This window comes from Cryptomeria japonica, chromosome 2 (assembly GCF_030272615.1).
Source record: "Cryptomeria japonica chromosome 2, Sugi_1.0, whole genome shotgun sequence".
Lineage (NCBI taxonomy): Eukaryota > Viridiplantae > Streptophyta > Pinopsida > Cupressales > Cupressaceae > Cryptomeria > Cryptomeria japonica.
Genome location: NC_081406.1, coordinates 185,377,503 through 185,396,418, shown reverse-complemented (window position 1 = coordinate 185,396,418; position 18,916 = coordinate 185,377,503). Strand labels below are relative to the sequence as shown.

The following is an 18,916-nucleotide window of genomic DNA, read 5'->3' as shown; positions in this document are numbered from 1 at the left end:
TATATAGGTGTTGTTGTCCAGTGCAATCTAGGAAAACTAGAGTACTCGAGATGAGTTCTAGATGATTTGGACTTGGTGATATGGAGACCCTATCTGGATTGCAAGGCTTGGCCCAAGGATACTCTTGAGATTCCATATGTCTTCACTTCTTTTTATCTAATTGGGGAGACACCCTTTGTTATTGAGTGATTTATCCATACCAAAGTGTTCCAATAATATGGTCGGTTTCAAGGATTCCCACATGGTGCTACATTATATGTATGGAGACAACAAGATGTGCTAGATTGGGGTCCCACGATCTCCTATGAGGTAGCATGTACTGATTATTTTTCACTTGGAGCACAAATATGGGATATTTACTAGGTACTACAAATGGGGGGATGACATTAGATAGGAGGGCTTCACTGGCTAGACAATATTATATCACATGCATTCATATTAGGGAGTTTAATATGCCAAAATGATGGTGCAATATATTTCCTATCGATGAAAATAGGGGGGTTTTTAATTGAAGCTATGAATAAATACAATATTTGGTGAAAATAAGGGGGATTTTAATTCAGGATGTGTATTGGGAGGGGGTGACAAAAAGGGAGTTTAGAGAAATATTTTTTGAAAATAGGGGGATTATTTAGTATGGCATGAATGCAAATGCTATAACCCATGTTGAGTAAGTGAATCCCTCATGACTATAGAGTACTCTCATTGTTTCATGACACATGCAATTATGAGGTCATCATGTCCTGAGGAGCCACTACCTCCATTTGATGATGAGGATAGACCACAACGAAGGGGCCCTCGACAAAGGAAAAATGGAGATGATGGGGGAGATGGTAGGGATGGTGGAGGGGATGGTGGGGATGGTGAGGATGGAGGGGATGGTGGGGATGGTGATAGTAGCTCTGGCCAGCAGAGAAGATAAGAGGATCAGCTAAGTGGGTGAGAGGCTAGGGTGGTTTAGAGGAGGAGATCTGGGAGACCTCTTATGTAGGCTATAGGTAGGGTAGATTCCCCTAGTTAGGATCCAACACAACATCAGCCAATTTAACAACAAATTTAGATCATGGTTCCTTCACATCAGTAGTAGGCACATATATCTATATTACAAAGAATGGTACAACAACTATATTGATAGGTAGCATAAGTACAGTCTCAGCTTACTTAGACATAAGGTCATCTTACTTAGGTACATGTTGAAAGAGATTCAATGATTAAGTGCTATGGATGCATTGAGGCATTGGTTGATATATTAGAGAGGGTTGATGATGGCACCATTATAGGCAACACCATTCGAGAGACTAGTACTCAACCAAGGAAGCTGAGTATTACCAATATGAGGATATGGTTCCTATTGATCAGCATGCCCCTAGCTATGTGTAGGTTTCTAGGACATGATCCAGATGAAGTTGGTCACATACGAAGAGCAGGCATGTTATCGAGTCACTTCCTAGGGATCCCCTAGGTAGATATCTAGATGTTGGGCCATCTATGGGAGCAATAGGATGTTCATCTAGACCTACAACTTTTCGAGGGAGCACAACTTAGATTCATTTGTTTCTTCTTTCTATGTATACATTTACTTGCTAAGAGACCATATGCTTCTTGCTAATTTTTTATGTATCTCTCATATTTTCTAATATCATTGTACATTGGATATTGATTATTTATTGAGTATATGAGATACATTGGAGACTATTGATGGATGCCATTTATATTCTTTTATGGTGTAATTGTGCATTATTTACATGATGGATGCATTTATTCTACATGTCTTACTTGACTTATATGATGGATATATGCATTTTCTTACTTGATTAGATGACCTATGATATGTATGATGCTCATGTGACCTATGATTCTTTATGTGATGTCCACTTAGTGATGCATTGCATGATGGTTTTTACAATAATAATGATCTGATAATCTAAGTTATGACTAATGTGCATTGATGATAATCTAGTATGTAATGCATTTGATGACATGATGATATGATATGCTTACAAACACTTGATGCTTGATGCTTATGTATGTATAATTTCATTATCTACATTGAGAATGAAATGAAATGAATTTAAATGCAATGTGATGTGATGATTAATAGAATAGAATTCCTAATGAATGAAATGTGAAATAATGTAACGATGTGCATAGTGCAATGATAAATGAAATGTAATATTTTACAAAAATGTGATGATATATTGCAATGATGTATGAAATGTATGGATCAACTAAATGAATGACATAATATACAATTATGAGAGAATATAATGATGCGATGATAAAATTTAACTAAATGAAATGATTAAATGACTATATGCTCAAATGACTAATGCAATGCTTCACTATATGCAACTACATGCAAAGAGAACCTAATAAAATGATGAATAATGACTAATGAAATGAAACACCTATCATAAATAATTACAATGATGAAATGCAATGGGATAAAAATGAAATTCAATTAAGATGAATTGTTTGTTTTTGTTAACATCTAGTGTACTCAATCCCTTAATAAGAGAGATAAAATCATTTTAAATTTTCAAGCCTGAGAAAAGTGATGAAGGCTATGAATGAAGTGCTTATGCAATGTACACTATGAATGCACCCTATTTGAAATTTGAAAAAGATAATCAATGCAATGTTGTCATCTTGTTGGCCATTTTGTCATGCTTTTAATCATTGTTGAGCCTTTAAAATGTTGTAAGTTGGTACAAATATTGATGGTATAATTAGACCATGATGACCTGAGTATTGCTTACATGGATTTTGATATTGCAAGTTAGTACAATCATCAACATGTCATTGAACCAAGATGTCTTGATTATTTCTTGCATAAAATGGACAAGATTTAATCCTTTTCCTGTGTAAATTCAAAATGTCCTCGATGATACTTTGTCGATCATGTCCTACAACAAATTTACACAATATTAATGATTAATCACATACAACATATAAAGAAAATATCATGCTCCCTCATTGCTCCTCTAGTTAAAAAAATCCTCGAGTCACTTAGTAGACATGATAACAAAAATCAAGATACAATTATTGAGCATTCACATGAAAGTGATCAAACCATGATTCACAAGAAATAATCCATTGATAATTGTGTATGCATCTTAATGTTGAGCTTGATAGTTGTTATCCTAAATTTTGATCTATGTTCAATGTTGAATTTCATGATCATTATTTTAGAATTTTTGCCTTGCTATTGTTCATTTGTTCTTTTAAGCTCAATGTAGATTGTCGTAACTTGCTTCAGGATTTTGCCCCTAGTCTAGAAATCAATCTTTTTATTATGGACAAGTACAATGATCACCAAGCTATGGTGATATGTTGTTGAGATGCCTAAATACATACAAAAAGGCTTTTATTTGAGCACATAAAATGATTGTCAATTTGGATGAGAGTGGAAAGATGCACTTTCTAATAGATGGAGAAGCTAGTTTACAAATAGCATATGTTTCCAAGTTTTCACTATTTGTGTTATTGCATTTTTTTGTCATATTTGATTTTTTTGTATTTTTTTTTAGATATAAAACTTTGTGAGATGCAAGCTGCTAATAGGCTCTTCAAGTAGATCAGCTTCTGGTGTTGATAGATGGTAAGCACTAGACCCATATGTAGCCACAATAACAAAAGGACCCAGTCAAATTAGTTCAAACTTACCTTTTTCTCTCATGATCCTATTGATTGTGTGGATTCTCTTTCTGTACTTGATCTCCAATATAAAATACCCTAGGTCTGACCTTGTGATTATAACTCTTTTCCATTGTCTTCTAATATGCTTTCAAATGATCAGAAGCATCCTGATGATACTCTTGCAACAATTCCAACTCTTGTAACCTAGATACTTGATATTCTTCACTTGGAATTAACCCTTTTAGTGATACCCACAAGGAATATATTTCAACCTCAATGTGCAAGGTTGCTTCAGATCCATAGTTAAGGTAATATGGTGTGGCTCCAATGGGTGTGTGGATACTATTATGGTAGGCTCACAATGTATGATTTAATTGAATATGTCAATCTTGGCCAACGTCATTGACTGTCATTTTCAAGATTTTCATGATAGTTTTGTTAGACGCCTTAGCTTGAATTTTTCTTTATGGAAAGTATGGTGTATAAATTTTGTGCTAGATATCAAATTTCTAACAAAGTTCTTATTAGACACAATGCACCACTGAGAGGGGGTTGAATCAGTGGTTCTCAAACTTTTCCCTTTAACAACCTATGTGAGTATACCGGTTAGCAGATCTAACTGAATGCAGACTTATCAGTTAGTGAGGAGACTATACACAAATGAATTCACACAAGAGGGACATCACATAACACCAATATATATGAGGAAAACCCAATATGGGAAAAACCTCGGTGAGAAATGTTGCTAGAGACTACTACTCCAATCCAGCCACACAATGAAATCTTTTGATTACAATGTTTAGGGCACCAACCCCTCATTGATTTATGGGCTACAACCCAAAGGAGCTACAACCCTTGCTAGTTTATGGGAACCAACCCAAAGGAGGTACAACCCCTACACGGAGCTACAACTCAGTGATCACAATACATTATATTCAAATACAAAAGTACTAATCTAGTTATAAATGAATCTTGTAACCTCTCAATACAATCCTCCCTGCAGGTAAGGTATCTCCTTTGCCTTACCCATTCTCTTCTCACTCTAACTGAATCTTCAACAACCCAGCCACTATCTTGTTGGATCTCCTCTATCACTCTCTACTCTCTTCCTCACATTGTTGCTTCTTATCAGTTCCTTCTTCCCTCAGCACCCTGCCTCTTCTCATCAGGTTTACCTCTATCTTGACCACAACAATCTATCACTATTGGTTCTCTACCATTCCTTCTTACTTGAATGAGATTCTCTGGCTCTTCATTCAACTTGCATTCACTCTCTACTGCCTTCTCACCAATAGCCTCAGCCTTACCGCTTAAACCCTCTTAATGGTTCACCTTCCAATACTCAGACACTTAAGATATTTGCCAAACTGACTTAGACTGACTTCATTACTCATAGAGGTATACCAACACTCTTGCGAACATACTCTTCTCATGAAGCATCATTCAACTAGCAATCCTCATTAATTTTGGCATGCATATATATAAACAAGTTTTCCCACCAAAAACCAATACAAGCTTCAGTTGGTTAGGGTTTCTTATACCGATCAAATCTTCATCAGATCCAATCCAATCTACCTTGGATCGATCACCTACATTGGAGGAATGCATCTATACGTGTTTTCCATCATCCAATGCATATTTGCTAAAATAGAAAATCCAATCCTATTCTTCAGCCTTGAAATTAGTCGACACATTTATGATCCATTTGTTTCCTTCTCAAGGTCAATTTGTAGTTAGATATCATGCATCAATCATGGCCTCAACAGATCTCAGATCTTCCTTTTTCATTCATCTTTCATTAATCTGCAAACTCTACAACTCCCCTGTGATTGTCGCAGTCAACATTTAATGTCGACCAATCACAACTACCTCTCTGACACCAGACATCACCGACCTTTGCATGCTTTCCACCTTAGTTCCATGCGGCATCACATTCTTATGCATCTAGTCTCACCATCATAGAGTCAATTCATGCTTGCACATCTGGCAAACCCTTACTGGAATCAATCCTTACCATTTTTCTTATACTGACACAAACCTTATTGGTAAAACTTCATGCCAACACTAGCTTAATCTTGTTGGTGTAACACCTTAACTGGACATCAACCATGTCAGTCCTTGGCAGCCATCAAGAGTAACTCCACATGTGTAACTTCATCTGATGAAGGTCTTTCACTTCTTTACATTCTACTTACTCAATTGCATATCGGTATCCTTGTTTACCGGTAACTACCTAGATGACTCAATTTCATCATCCTTCATTAGAACTGCATCGGTGGCAACACAACACACCTTCTTCATTCCAATAACTCTATTTTGTGTCCAACTGCAGACATAGCATCATTTGTCTAGTTCATCTCACAACTAGTTTTCCATAGTGGCAAAACCCTTCACTTGAAATCTTCCTTCACCATCTTGGTAACACATATTTTCTTCACATGCTTATCTGGTGTGTATATCTAATCACAATATCTAGAGACTTAACTGATCTCAAACTCTGGAAGCATTCTCATCTTCTTCTTGGTCATCTGGTTTGTTCATTCACTCACCTTCCTATCTTAGGGAATCATTCTACCAGTATAAGTGTGACTTCACTGGGGAGGATACATCTTCAACTTGGTATATGTCATCTTGCTCATAGAAGCATCATACTCTATCAACCTATCACATAACATTTGGTAGCTTCTTCATTCGGCGAGATTTCTTCTAGTTAACATCATACTAGCAATCCAATGACCTACACAAATCACCTCTGGTGTTGATGTGATTCAAATAACATTCTACCTCTTCATCAAAATTAGCCTCCCAGTATGTTGTATCTTTCATGCCGGTTGTATGCATCACTACGTCAACAACCTTTTACTCACTAGTCTCTTACTAGCATATCGATACATATCGCTTTATCCTTCTACATATTGATGGTCACCATTGACAACACATCAACTATTCTCCTATATTGGTTGTCCTGCTATACCAGTTGACATCAATGACAATAGTGTAAACAATCTATGATGTCGGTTGACATCAATGATAACACAATGCCAACAATCTCCCCCTTTGGCATTGATGTTAACACATTTAGTGTCTGGTATACTATAGTATCTTTGTCCCCCTTTGACAATAATGGCAAAGGGTCACACTATAAACTCTTTCTCTCCTCCTTGTCAGATTATGCTACATCTCCCTCTTTGAGCAGCATATAGGGAACCTTGGTCTGACACAAATCATATTGATTTTAGCCTTATTTCTCCCTCTTTGACCATCAGGGGCTCATACACTACCAATTGTTGATGCTAAAGCTAGTAGGAATTAAATGTGATTGTACTATTAAAGTCACATATCTCTTATGTGCAAGTTAACCAAATTCTTCTTCCTTTTACCAGTGGCAAACACATATTCTCCCTATTATTTTCCTCACTAGGATAATAGATGGTGAATTTGATAGATGGACAAATTGAATATAGACATACAAAAGTCACAAACACACGTGTGTTGTCAAACATCTGTTGGATTTGCTATCGAGTTTAGCATGTCTGAAATTAATCAGAGAATATGGCCTTGAACTCCCCCCAAAACACAGATCTCTAATCTTCATCTATTTAGTTAGGTCCTAAATTGGGACTTATATCTATACCTATGACATCGTGTGTTGTCAAACATCTGTTGGATTTGCTATCGAGTTTAGCATGTCTGAAATTAATCAGAGAATATGGCCTTGAACTCCCCCCAAAACACAGATCTCTAATCTTCATCTATTTAGTTAGGTCCTAAATTGGGACTTATATCTATACCTGTGACATCCATCATCATGACCATAATTCCAACTGCAAGTCACATATCCAATTGGTTTACCCATTAAGATGTATGCACATAAGGTCAGCTATCGAACCAACACATGTCATTCAGGTCCTTTCCAATATCACCTTACACATAACCTCATCCATCTAGGCTACCAAAGTTGCTGCAATGATCCCTCAACTCATTGACTTATATAACCTGCAACATTGATCAACATCTATGTCGGTAACATGCTGCACATATCGGTCTCTTATCTCTACCGAGACACTTTCCTCTTTACCTTTATCTCCCAGTTCCAATTTCCTCTTCTACCATTCATTTCACTTGTAGTAGTAGACCATCTTCCATGTGTAGTTAAGGTGTTAATTACACACACACTACCATCCCATTTTCTTTCTCTTACCAGCAATAGCTTGGTCATCTCCTTGTCCACTTTCACTAAGGGGGGTGAGTGATTTGATCAACATTTAGCTCCCTCTTAGACCAATATCTCCTTTAATCCATAGGAGATATCACCTGTGCATTAAGTGCATAGTGATGGTTCATGGTCTTATTTTCCTACTTCTTCCTCAATGTCAACTTGGTCTCACTTTCCTTCCCCTTTTCAGTCCTGGGAGTAGGTTTCTTCTTCTCCTGTTGATTGATCCTTTCACTTTTGGAAACTCCATTATAGCCAGAAGTAGTGCTATAGTAGCACACAACATCCATACCAACCTCATGATTGGGGAACCTTATAACATACCGGTTAGCTCTTCCTCCTCTAACCAGGCCATTTTGACCGGTTATCGATTTTCTTGAATTCCTTGTATGTGCAGGAACACTTTTCATTTTGTTCCATGCAAGTCTTTGTTTCTCATATGTCCTATAACTGCCTATGAGTTGATTAGGTTAGTTCCACTGATAGCCATAGGAAGGTGTGTTCTTCTTCCTGCAATCATAATTTTTATGGCCAAATCCATTGTAGTCATAACATACAATATTTGCATTTATAATAGTAGTAAATGGATTCTTGTTAGCATAACCGGGAGTGGGAATATGCATGTTTCTATATTCTGATACTTTATGCTCATGCATTTCTTCTCTTGCAATCTATCATGTTATTCCTAGGAAGAATACCTTGTCTATTCTTAGGCCTCATTTTACATTCATCTTCCCTCTGACCAAATCCTTTACATTCAAAGCAATAACTAGAAGAAAGTAGCTTATTACTTACAAATTTGTTCTGCCAGACATGAGGTAATTTTACCGGTTTGGCCTCTATATGTCTCCTTCTCTGGGGATGAATCCTAAGTTGTTCATGCTTTGCAGATCTCTACTTCTATCATGCTTGTCATGACTTGGTGGCAACAACATTTCTCTTTCTTCTACGGTAGGAGGTCTTCTCCTATTCATGCTACCGATAACACTATTTTCCCACATCTTTACTTTCAGATTTGCATTGTTTCTCCATGAAGTACCTATTTTCCTCTTCAAGTCTTTACCGGTTGAAGTCAGGTCAACCTTCTTTCTTGGAGTATCTTTGACTGTGAAGGTTTGGCTTTTTCCATTTTCATTTGAGGAGACAAATTCAATATCTTTGTGGGAAGTCTCCTTGCTTGTATAGCATGTTAGGAACTGGAAGGACAATTGAGAGGGGGGGTGAATCAGTTGTCAATAAATTATAAATCAAAACAAATTATTCCAACTTAAAAATCATTGTCGGTAAAACAAACTTTAATATCGGTAAAATAGATTAATTATTATAGTAGTACCAATATAACTTAATGCATGAAACAGAAAGAAAAATAACATCCACAACACATGACAAAGATATTTTTATGTGGAAACCCTATAAGGGGAAAAACCATTGTGGGAAACCTTACCCACAATTAGATGATTCTACTATAGATAGTAAGTGTATACAATAATGGGGTGTGCACATGTAGAAAGGCGAACCGCCTAGAGCTCACTGCTCAATCACAAAATAGGAGTCACATTGACTACAGTTGGATGGTTAAATCAAATAACAATGTACTGCTTCAGAATAGAATCTGCAATGCTGGATTCAGTACTGGTTTAAGCTCTGAACATGAGTGCTAAAAACCTTCATAACCTTCCTTCAACCTCTAGATAATATATGTCTGATTCACACAAGGATTTTCTTATTTTCTCTCTTCAATATTCGCACACACTCATATGTTACATCTATCAAATAAGATCTTACATTTATACAAAACCCTAAGACCAAATCATTAGGTCGGCTCACTAAAGATATTAAAATTACAAAATAAGTCTTGATTCAATACAATATGTCAGCCTCAATACATTTACACATTAACCAATCAATAAACCATTTCCAAAACATGTCGTGCTGATCTAGAACATGATATCTTGTATTGGTGCATAACCTAGACCTATCTATCAGTTAAGGAAAATATGTGATCCTGATCAGTCCAATAAGAAAAATGCCAAATCCAAACATCCAATCCATGTCTTTGACATAACCAAATGATCTCTAGATGATAACAAGTTATCATCACTACCGGTGAATAATATATCCTCTCGATGAAGCATATACCAGTGACTGTGCATAAGCCAATAACCATACCAGAACCATAATGTGTCAGTTCAACAACAAACCAATATAACCAAAGTTCCAAATCAACAATGTAGACCTCGAGAAGGATAAGTGTTGACACCAATGACAAAACCAATGCAACACATGACTAAGTCATCTATAATACCAATAGAGCATTCATCAACAACACATCCTAAATCTCCAGTATCCTTGGAATGTTTTTGTTTACTTTACATTTTGTCCAAGGCCTTAGTACTACCATCAAACCAGATCCTTATCTTGAGCTCATTTTGACATCTCTCATGGTCTTTTGTGATGCTCTTTATTTCCTTTTTCAGCTTCAGACTCACTTTGTCCTTTGTTTCCACTTCTAGATGGAGATCCTCACATCTTCTCTCCTTATCATCAAAGACTGATTTCAATTCACCAGTCGGTCCTTTTGCCTCTTCAAGTTGAGATGTCAATATGCAGATATTGTTATTTGATTCTTCAAGGCATATTCTCAATGGGTTGCATTCATCATGAACTAAATCTTTGTTATTTTAAAAATCCTTTCTAACCCTTTGCAACTCATCTAATGAACTTACCAATTCACATTCAAGATCTACATTGGCTTCAAATTTTTCTTCTTCATCATCATATCCAAATAGATCTTGTCGGCTAGATTAATTTACCTTGTCTCCTTCTTCTTCTTCCTGTTCAGGGTCACTATCAAACACATCATACCAGTGGGATCTATCTGCATTATCCCTTTTTTATGTGTGACTGTCAATGTTTGTCTCATGGGCCATGAAGAGATATGTCTCCTTATCACCATTGCTGCTGCAACAATCTGATCTACCTCTGTCATATGTATAAATGTTTGTACCATTCCTCTTTTCACTCACAAACTAATTTAGTGGTGTAGGGTTCATTTCCATAAAGTTTCTTTAGTCTGTCCCATAGACTTTTTGTTGATTTACACATATCTACCTGTGAGGAGACATCATAGGTTAGTCCACTAAAAATAGCCTTCATGGCTTCTTCATTTTGCAAGCATCTTCTTTCTTCTTCAGATCTGATGGGAGGACTAACATTCTTAGGGAGACCATTGACAACTGACATCCATACATCAAACCCAGGAGAGGATCGATAAACTAGTTTGATCCATAATTGGTTCTCAAACTTTTCCCTTTAATAACCTATGTGAGTATACTGGTTAGCAGATCTAATTGAATACAGACTTACCGATTAGTGAGGAGACTATACACAAATTCATTCACACAAGAGGGACATCACATAACACCAGCATATATGAGGAAAACCCAAGATGGGAAAAAACTTGATGAGAAATGCTACTAGAGACTACTACTCCAATCCAACCTCACAATGAAATATTTTGATTAAAATGTTTAGGGAACCAACCCAAGGAGAACCAACCTCTCACTGATTTATGGGCTACAACCCAAAGGAGCTACAACCCCTGCTAGTTTATGGGCACCAACCTAAAGGAGCTACAACTTAGTGATCACAATACATTATATTAAATAAAAAAGTAGTAATCTAGTTACAAATGAATCTTGTAACTTCTCAATACAATCCTCCTTGCTGGTAAGGTATCTCCTCTGCCTTACCAATTCTTTGCTCACTCTGACTGAATATTTAACAACCTAGCCACTATCTTGCTAGATCTCCTCTATCACTCTCTTCTCTCTTCCTCATACTATTGGTGCTTACCAGTTCCTTCTTCCCTTAGCACCCTGCCTCTTCTCATCCAATTTACCTCTATCTTGACCACAACTATCTGTCACTGCCGATTCTCTACCATTGCTTCTTACTTGACTAGGTTCCTCTGGTTCTTCATTCAACTTGCATTCACTCTCTACCACCTTGTCACCAGTAGCCTTGACCTCACCACTTAAACTCTCTTAACGGTTCGCCTTCCAATACTCGGACACTTAAGATCTTCGCCAAACTAACTTAGATTGACTTTATTACTCATAAAGGTATACCAACACTCTATCTAGCATAGTCTTCTCATACAACATCATTCAACCAACAATCCTGATTGTTTTTGGCTTGCGTATATATAAACAAGTTTTCTTGACAAAAACCAATTCAAGCTTCAGCCGGTTAGGGTTTCTTCTATTGATCAAATCTTCATCAGATCTGATCCAATCTAGCTTGGATCGATCACCTGCATTGGAGGAATGCATCTATATATGTTTTCCATCATCCAATGTATACGTGCTAAAAATATCAAATCTAACCCTATTCTTCAGCCTCGAAATCAATCGACACATTTATGATCTAGTTGTTTCCTTCTTGAGGTCAATCTACAGTCGGATATCATGCATCAATAGATCTCATATCTTCCCTATGATTGTCACAGTTAACATTTAATATCAACCAATCACAACTAGCTCTCTGATACCAAACATCACCGACCTCTGCATGTTTTTGACATTAGCTCCATGTGGTATTGCATTCTCATACATCCAGTCTTAGTATCATAGAGTCGATTCATGCTTTCACATCTGGCAAACCCTTACCAAAGTCTATCCTTACCAATTTTCTTATACTGACACAAACCTTATTGGTAAACCTTCATGCCAACACCAGCTTAATCTTGTTTGTGTAACACCTCAACTGGACATCAACCATATCAGTCCTCGGAAGCCATCAAGAGTAACTCCACATATGTAACTTCATCTTATGAAGGTCTTTTACTTCTTTACATTCAGCTTACTCAACTGTATACTGATATCCCGATTTACCGGTAACTACCTAGATGACTCAATTTCATCATCCTTCATTAGAACTGCACCGGTGGCAACACAACACACCTTCTTCATTTTGGTAACTCTATTTTGTGTGTAGCTACAAACATAGCATCATTTGTCTAATTCATATCACAATCAGTTTTCCATAGTGGCAAAACCCTTCACTTCAAATCTTCCTTCACCATCCTGGTAACACATCTTGTCTTCACATGCTTATTTGGTGTGTATCTCTGATCACACTCTGTCAAGACCTTAACTGATCTCAGACTCTAGAAGCATTCTCATGTTCTACTTGGTCATCTAGTATGTTCATTCACTCACCTTCCTATCTCAAGGAATCATTATGCCAGTAGAAGTGTGACTTCACCGAGGAGGATACATCTTCAACTTGACATATGTTAGCTTGCTCACAAAAGCATCATACTCTGTCAACCTATAACATAACCTATGATAGCTTCTTCATCTAGTGGGAGTTCTTCTAGTTAACATCATACTAGCAATCCAGTGGCCTACACAAATCACCTCTAGTGTTGATGTGCTTCAAATAACATTTTGCCTCTTCATCATAATTAGCCTCCCACTATGTCTTATCTTTCATACTGGTTGTATGCATCACTATGTCAACAACCTTTTACTCACTGGTCTCTTACTAGCATATTGGTACATACCGCTTTATCCTTCTTCATACTGATGGTCACCAATGACAACACATCAATTATTTTCCTATACTGGTTGTCCTGCTATACTGGTTGACATCAATGACAACAATGCCAACAATCTATCATGTCGGTTGACATCAATGATAACACAATGCCAACAGTTCTTTTACATCCTGATTCTTGAAAGGTCTCCCATTATCAGTGATAACGAAAATAGGAATGTCATAACAATAGGGTATGTGCGGGATCTTAGGGGCCAAAAAGTGGCGATATTCTAACTAAAGTCCTGATTGATAGGCAGATTGAAAAATATCTATAACTTTCAAACAGTATAACATTTTTTAAATCTGAAACATGCATCACATTCTACGCTTTGTATACTATAGGATTGAAAAAAGAAAAATTGAATTTCATAAAGTTTTGAGCAAGTTATGGTGGTCAGACATACAAGTTTTCATATTTTTAAAAAGCTATAGTAAAAGAATCATAATTAATTATTTATTTCAAAAACATACAAAAAAATGTGTCACATCTAGACACGAGTCTTCTACTTATATCTAAAATCTTATAAAAATATATTATGATTTGATTATGGTTAGGGTGGTCAAACAGACACCTGCTTCTTATCTTTTTCTAAAATTTTAGTAGTACTACATTGAAATTTCAAATTATTGTCAAATAGATTTTTTGTTTTTCAGAAAACAACTACTAGCTTAGAAACTACATTCACTTTTCTATAGATTCTATTCTTATATATATTTGAAATAATGTTGGTAACTTATTCAAATTTTATGTCAAGTTGCCTAACTCTTTTTTTTTTAATTTTCACTACCACTTAAAAGTGTGTTTGTCCTATCATGATCCTGCACATACCCAACAGAAGATATAATTGAGTATAAAGGAGGCAATTTGTTTTCCTATAAAAAAAAGTTAGAGGAACAACTTCAATCAATTTTGTGAAATATTCTATCGCTGTGATGATGAACTTGTGACCATTAGAAGAAGGATGAATCTTCCCCATGAGATCAAGACCCCACTGATAAAAAGGGCAAGAATTTGCAAGAGTGTGCAAATCTTGATCCAGTGCAGGTATGTGATTACAATGAATTTCACATTGTTTACATTTCTTAGCATACTAAAAAGAGTCTTTCTCCATAGTTGGCCAATAATAAGCCAATCGCATGAGTTTCTTCACAAGAGTAAGACCACTTGAATGAATGCCACAAATACCCTCATGAACTTATATCAAGGCCTTACCATCATGAGATTCTTCACATTCAAGACACCTGAGGAGAGTACCATCCAGACCTCATTGATAGAGTGTATTAGCAATGATGGTAAAATGAGCGGATTATCAAATAAAGTTCTTTTTTTAATTTTTTGATAGGTCCAAGGGAAGGGTATTTTCATTCAAGTAGGTATAGGTTTGTCCATAATGAGAGGAATTAGGTCCCACTTGGTGACAAATAATTTGGGTATCAGGACAATCAAATGAAGGATGAAACAAATCTTCCACCACGGATTCATAATGAGCTTGTTGTTTCTAAGTCTATAGAAGAGAAGAAATTGTTGCCATAGAATTTGTATCTTTGTTGTCAGACCTTGGAATCTATTCTTGAAATATGATTTCAACAAAGTACTTCTTGAAGTTGTCAACCATCCTTTTGTAAGGCATCAACTTGTCATTTTTTTTCTTCTAATAATCATCATTGATTTGGTTAATTACCACTTGAGAATCCTCATAAACATTAAACTCTATGATATTTCATTCGATAGCCATTTTGATCTTAGTAACTAATGCCTCATATTCTTGTATGTTGTTGGTATAAGAAAACTTTAATCTGTATGGCTTTGGGATTGTATGTTCTTGAGGTGCTATGAATAATATACAAGCTTCTAATCCATATGTTGAGTATAAGAGCCATCAAAATACAATTTCCATGTGTTTCTTTGTAACTATGAGAACATCTACATCTACAAATTAAATGTGCAAAGGATTATCATCACGTAATGGTGTTTGGGCTAGTTGATCTACAATCACTCTACCCTTGATAGCTTTTTTGTCTACATATTCAATATCGAATTCACTCAAGATCATAACCCACTTTGTTGATCTCCCTGTTAGTGTTGCTTTACTGAGAAGATATTTCAATGGATCTATCTTAGCTATCAACTTGAATGAATGTTTCAACATATAGTGTCACAATTTTTGATACATCAACACTACAACTAAATATTCTTTTTCAATAGATGTATAGTTGACCTCGTACCCAACTAAAGTTATGCTAATGCAATAGATAGCTCTTTCTTTTCATTCATGGTCTTGTTGTGCCAAAAGAGTACCTAATGATACCTATATAGCTATTATGAAGAGGAGTGGTTTTCCTTCTATTAGGGACATTAAAACAGGTGGATTCATCAAATATTATTTTAGTTTGTTGAAAACTCCTTCACACTTGTCATCCCATCTGAATGGAACATTCATGTGCAATAGATGAGTAAATGGATGACATCTATCTACTAACTGAGAAATAAATCTTCTGATACAACCTTCCTTGTACTGACCTTAGTTTACTAATATTCTTGGGTGACTTCATTTCCATAATTGCTTTCACCTTCTCTAGATCAACTTCTATGCCTTGATCTGAAATGATGTACCCTAAAAGCTTGCCAACTGTGACTCTAAAAGCATATTTCCTTGGATTGAGACACAACTTGAATTTTTCTAGCCATTGAAAGATCTTCTCTAGGATCTCAAGATGTCCTTCTTTGTTAATGATTTTTCTAACAGGTCATCAACATAATCTTCCATGAATGTATGATTCATGCCATGAAAAATTATTGTCATTTCTCTTTGATATGTTGCACCTATTCTAAGGTGTGCACCCTTGGTATCCTTATGTTGTACAACGCAACTCTTGGATTTGTTATATGGCTTAGCTACCTCCTATGGATTATATAATACTATTGGTTGTATCAGGCATTAACAGGTTGATCTTTTGGTGCAATGTCAACCTTACTTATAACAAGTGGTATCAGATCTTGGTCATAGGTTCAAACCCCTCGCTTGCACTAGGGTCGATTGTTGCAAGGTGTGTTCCCTTGGTATCCTTGTGTTGTGCAGTAGAGCACTCAGGTTTGTGAGATGTCTTAACAGCCTCATGTGGATTCTATAAGTCTAGTGGTTGTATTGAGCATTAACAGGTTGATCTTTTGGTGCAACAACAATCGTTCTTGTAACAACACCTACGTTCTTTAGTCCAAAATGAATGACATTCCAAAAAAATGTTCCCAAAAGACATGTGAAAGTTTTCTTCTCCTAATCCTTAGGTGCTATCCTAATTTTATTATATCTTGAAAAAAAAAATCCATTAAAGAAAACATGGCATGTCCAGTTGTTCAATCCATAATAATGTTTATGTTCAGTAAAGGAAAGTCATCCTTTGGACATGCTTTGTTGAGATCTCTAAAATTTGTACGTATCCTGATACTTTTATCTAGCTTATTGATAGGTACAATGTTTGACACCCATTCTGGATAGGCAACTGATCTTATGAACCCCACATCTAATAGTTTCTTTAGTTCTACTTTTACAAGTAGAGATATGTGAGGATGAATTTTTCTTAATTTTTTCTTCATTGGTTCAACTCCAGGAGATACATTTACATGATGTAATATTAGATCAGGATCTAACCCTAGCATATATGCATACAACAAAGCAAATTTTATTTGTCTTTGTTTGAAAAATTCAATGTAATCATGCTTCTCTTGTTCTGATAGTGATGATGTTAGGTGATTGATCTTTGGATTGGGTTTTGTATCAATGTTGGTTGGCTCTATTGGCTCAATCAATATTCAAGACTTCTTTTGGTAGTAATTGGAAAGAGTGTCAAGTCTCTCATCCTCTCACACCTCAAGTAGGTTTTCACTATTGGATATGTCTTTTATTTTTACTTTTTCTTGATCTAATGTTTCCATCAAATGGTTTTGAGAATTAGACCTGATATTTGATTTATTTATTTTTCTTTTTTGACTAAGAGACTTGACACCTCCTCAACTAGAATTTATGTCATTAAATTCACTAGTGAAAGATGTTTTGGGTTCTATGACATTGATATATTGAGAAATAGCATAGTCATTGGGAAAAGTATCTATCTCAATGGATTCATTTTTCTCCCAATCAATAAGCTCTGGATGTACCAAAGGTAAAGGGTCATTTTATTGGTTAGTCTCAAAGAAATTAAGGGTCATAATGAAAATATCTAATTTTCTCAATGGTTACTTCCAGGTCTATGATGTTATTCTTCCTAGAATTACCTCTTGGGATTAGTCTCTGATTATCCTTGATGTAATCAGAATCGATAGATTGTGATTCTAATTCAAGTGGTCTATACTCCAACATTTGTCCTACATATGAGTGATCTATATCAAGATCAACGTCTTTTGAATAACAAGATCCTTCAAAGGATTTTTTAGAATGATATGAATCCCACTCTCACTCATTGGAATCTATCTCACTAGAAGTTTGTAATCCAAATATTTTTTGATAAAGATTATGGATAGATTCTTCTCTCTTATTGACAAGTTCTTGTTTTCAACTATTCTCCTCCTCTTGTTTCTTACAAACTACTTCTTCTTCTTATGGTTTTCAAACCACTTCATCTTCTTTTTGTTTGTGGACTACTTCCTCTTCTTGTTGTTTGCAGATAGCTTCCTCTTCTTGTTGTTGTTTAGGTGTTGTTTTCCTTTCTTTCTTACGTGTTAGTTTGTCCTATCCAAAAAATATTCCCATCTTGTCTTTGACCCATTAAGAAGGAAGTTGTATAGGTTCTAGAATACCTTGCTTTCTTTTGCCTATAGGACCACTACCGTCATATCCCATTCTCTACAGGATATGAAATCCTTTTTCATATTTTTCAGTTGGTATGTTGACATTGTTTATTTCTTGACAGGATTCTTCCTCATCTTTGTATAGCCACTGTAGGATGTCTTTATCTCCAGTTTCTTCAAATGGAGTCCCCGCCCTAACAAATGATCCATCAAATATTTTGAGTGGTTTTGAAACCAGTTGTTTCTTTGACATGGATGGTTTCCTATATGATCTAGGAGAAGGTGGCAAATCTGATAGAGAATGTTATCTATCAAGTCTTGAATAACATATTTCAATCTTTGACAATCATTTGTTTTATGTCCCTTCTATGAAAATCACAATAATGATTGTCATTCCACCATGCTGGTTTGATTTTGGGCTTGAAATCTCTTGTTATTGGTAATGTGACCAATTTATGTGCAAGGAGTGTTTTCAAATATGATTCAAGTGGCTCGTCAATAGGTGTAAATTTTATATGAAAGTTGGTGGGAGGTGGTTTAGGTTTTTTGATGTCTTGATTAACCACCATGGTATGACTTGATAGATTGAAGATGGGTTGTTTCAATTTTACCTTATTAGCATCAACCACTACATCATTGACAATGTTTCTATTTCTTGTCCAAAATTTTTA

The 18,916-nt window shown here is 35.8% G+C and overlaps 1 protein-coding gene across 1 annotated transcript in view; it reads left to right on the top strand.

The window, feature by feature from the left end:
* The first annotated feature begins 727 nt into the window (after positions 1 to 727).
* The window catches only part of LOC131859672 (uncharacterized), a 94,877-nt gene continuing 76,688 nt past the window's right edge, over positions 728 to 18,916 (top strand). The window contains exon 1 of the mRNA XM_059213702.1: positions 728 to 890. Coding sequence (XP_059069685.1) covers positions 728 to 890 — 163 coding nt within the window. The remainder of the gene's footprint in view (positions 891 to 18,916) is intronic.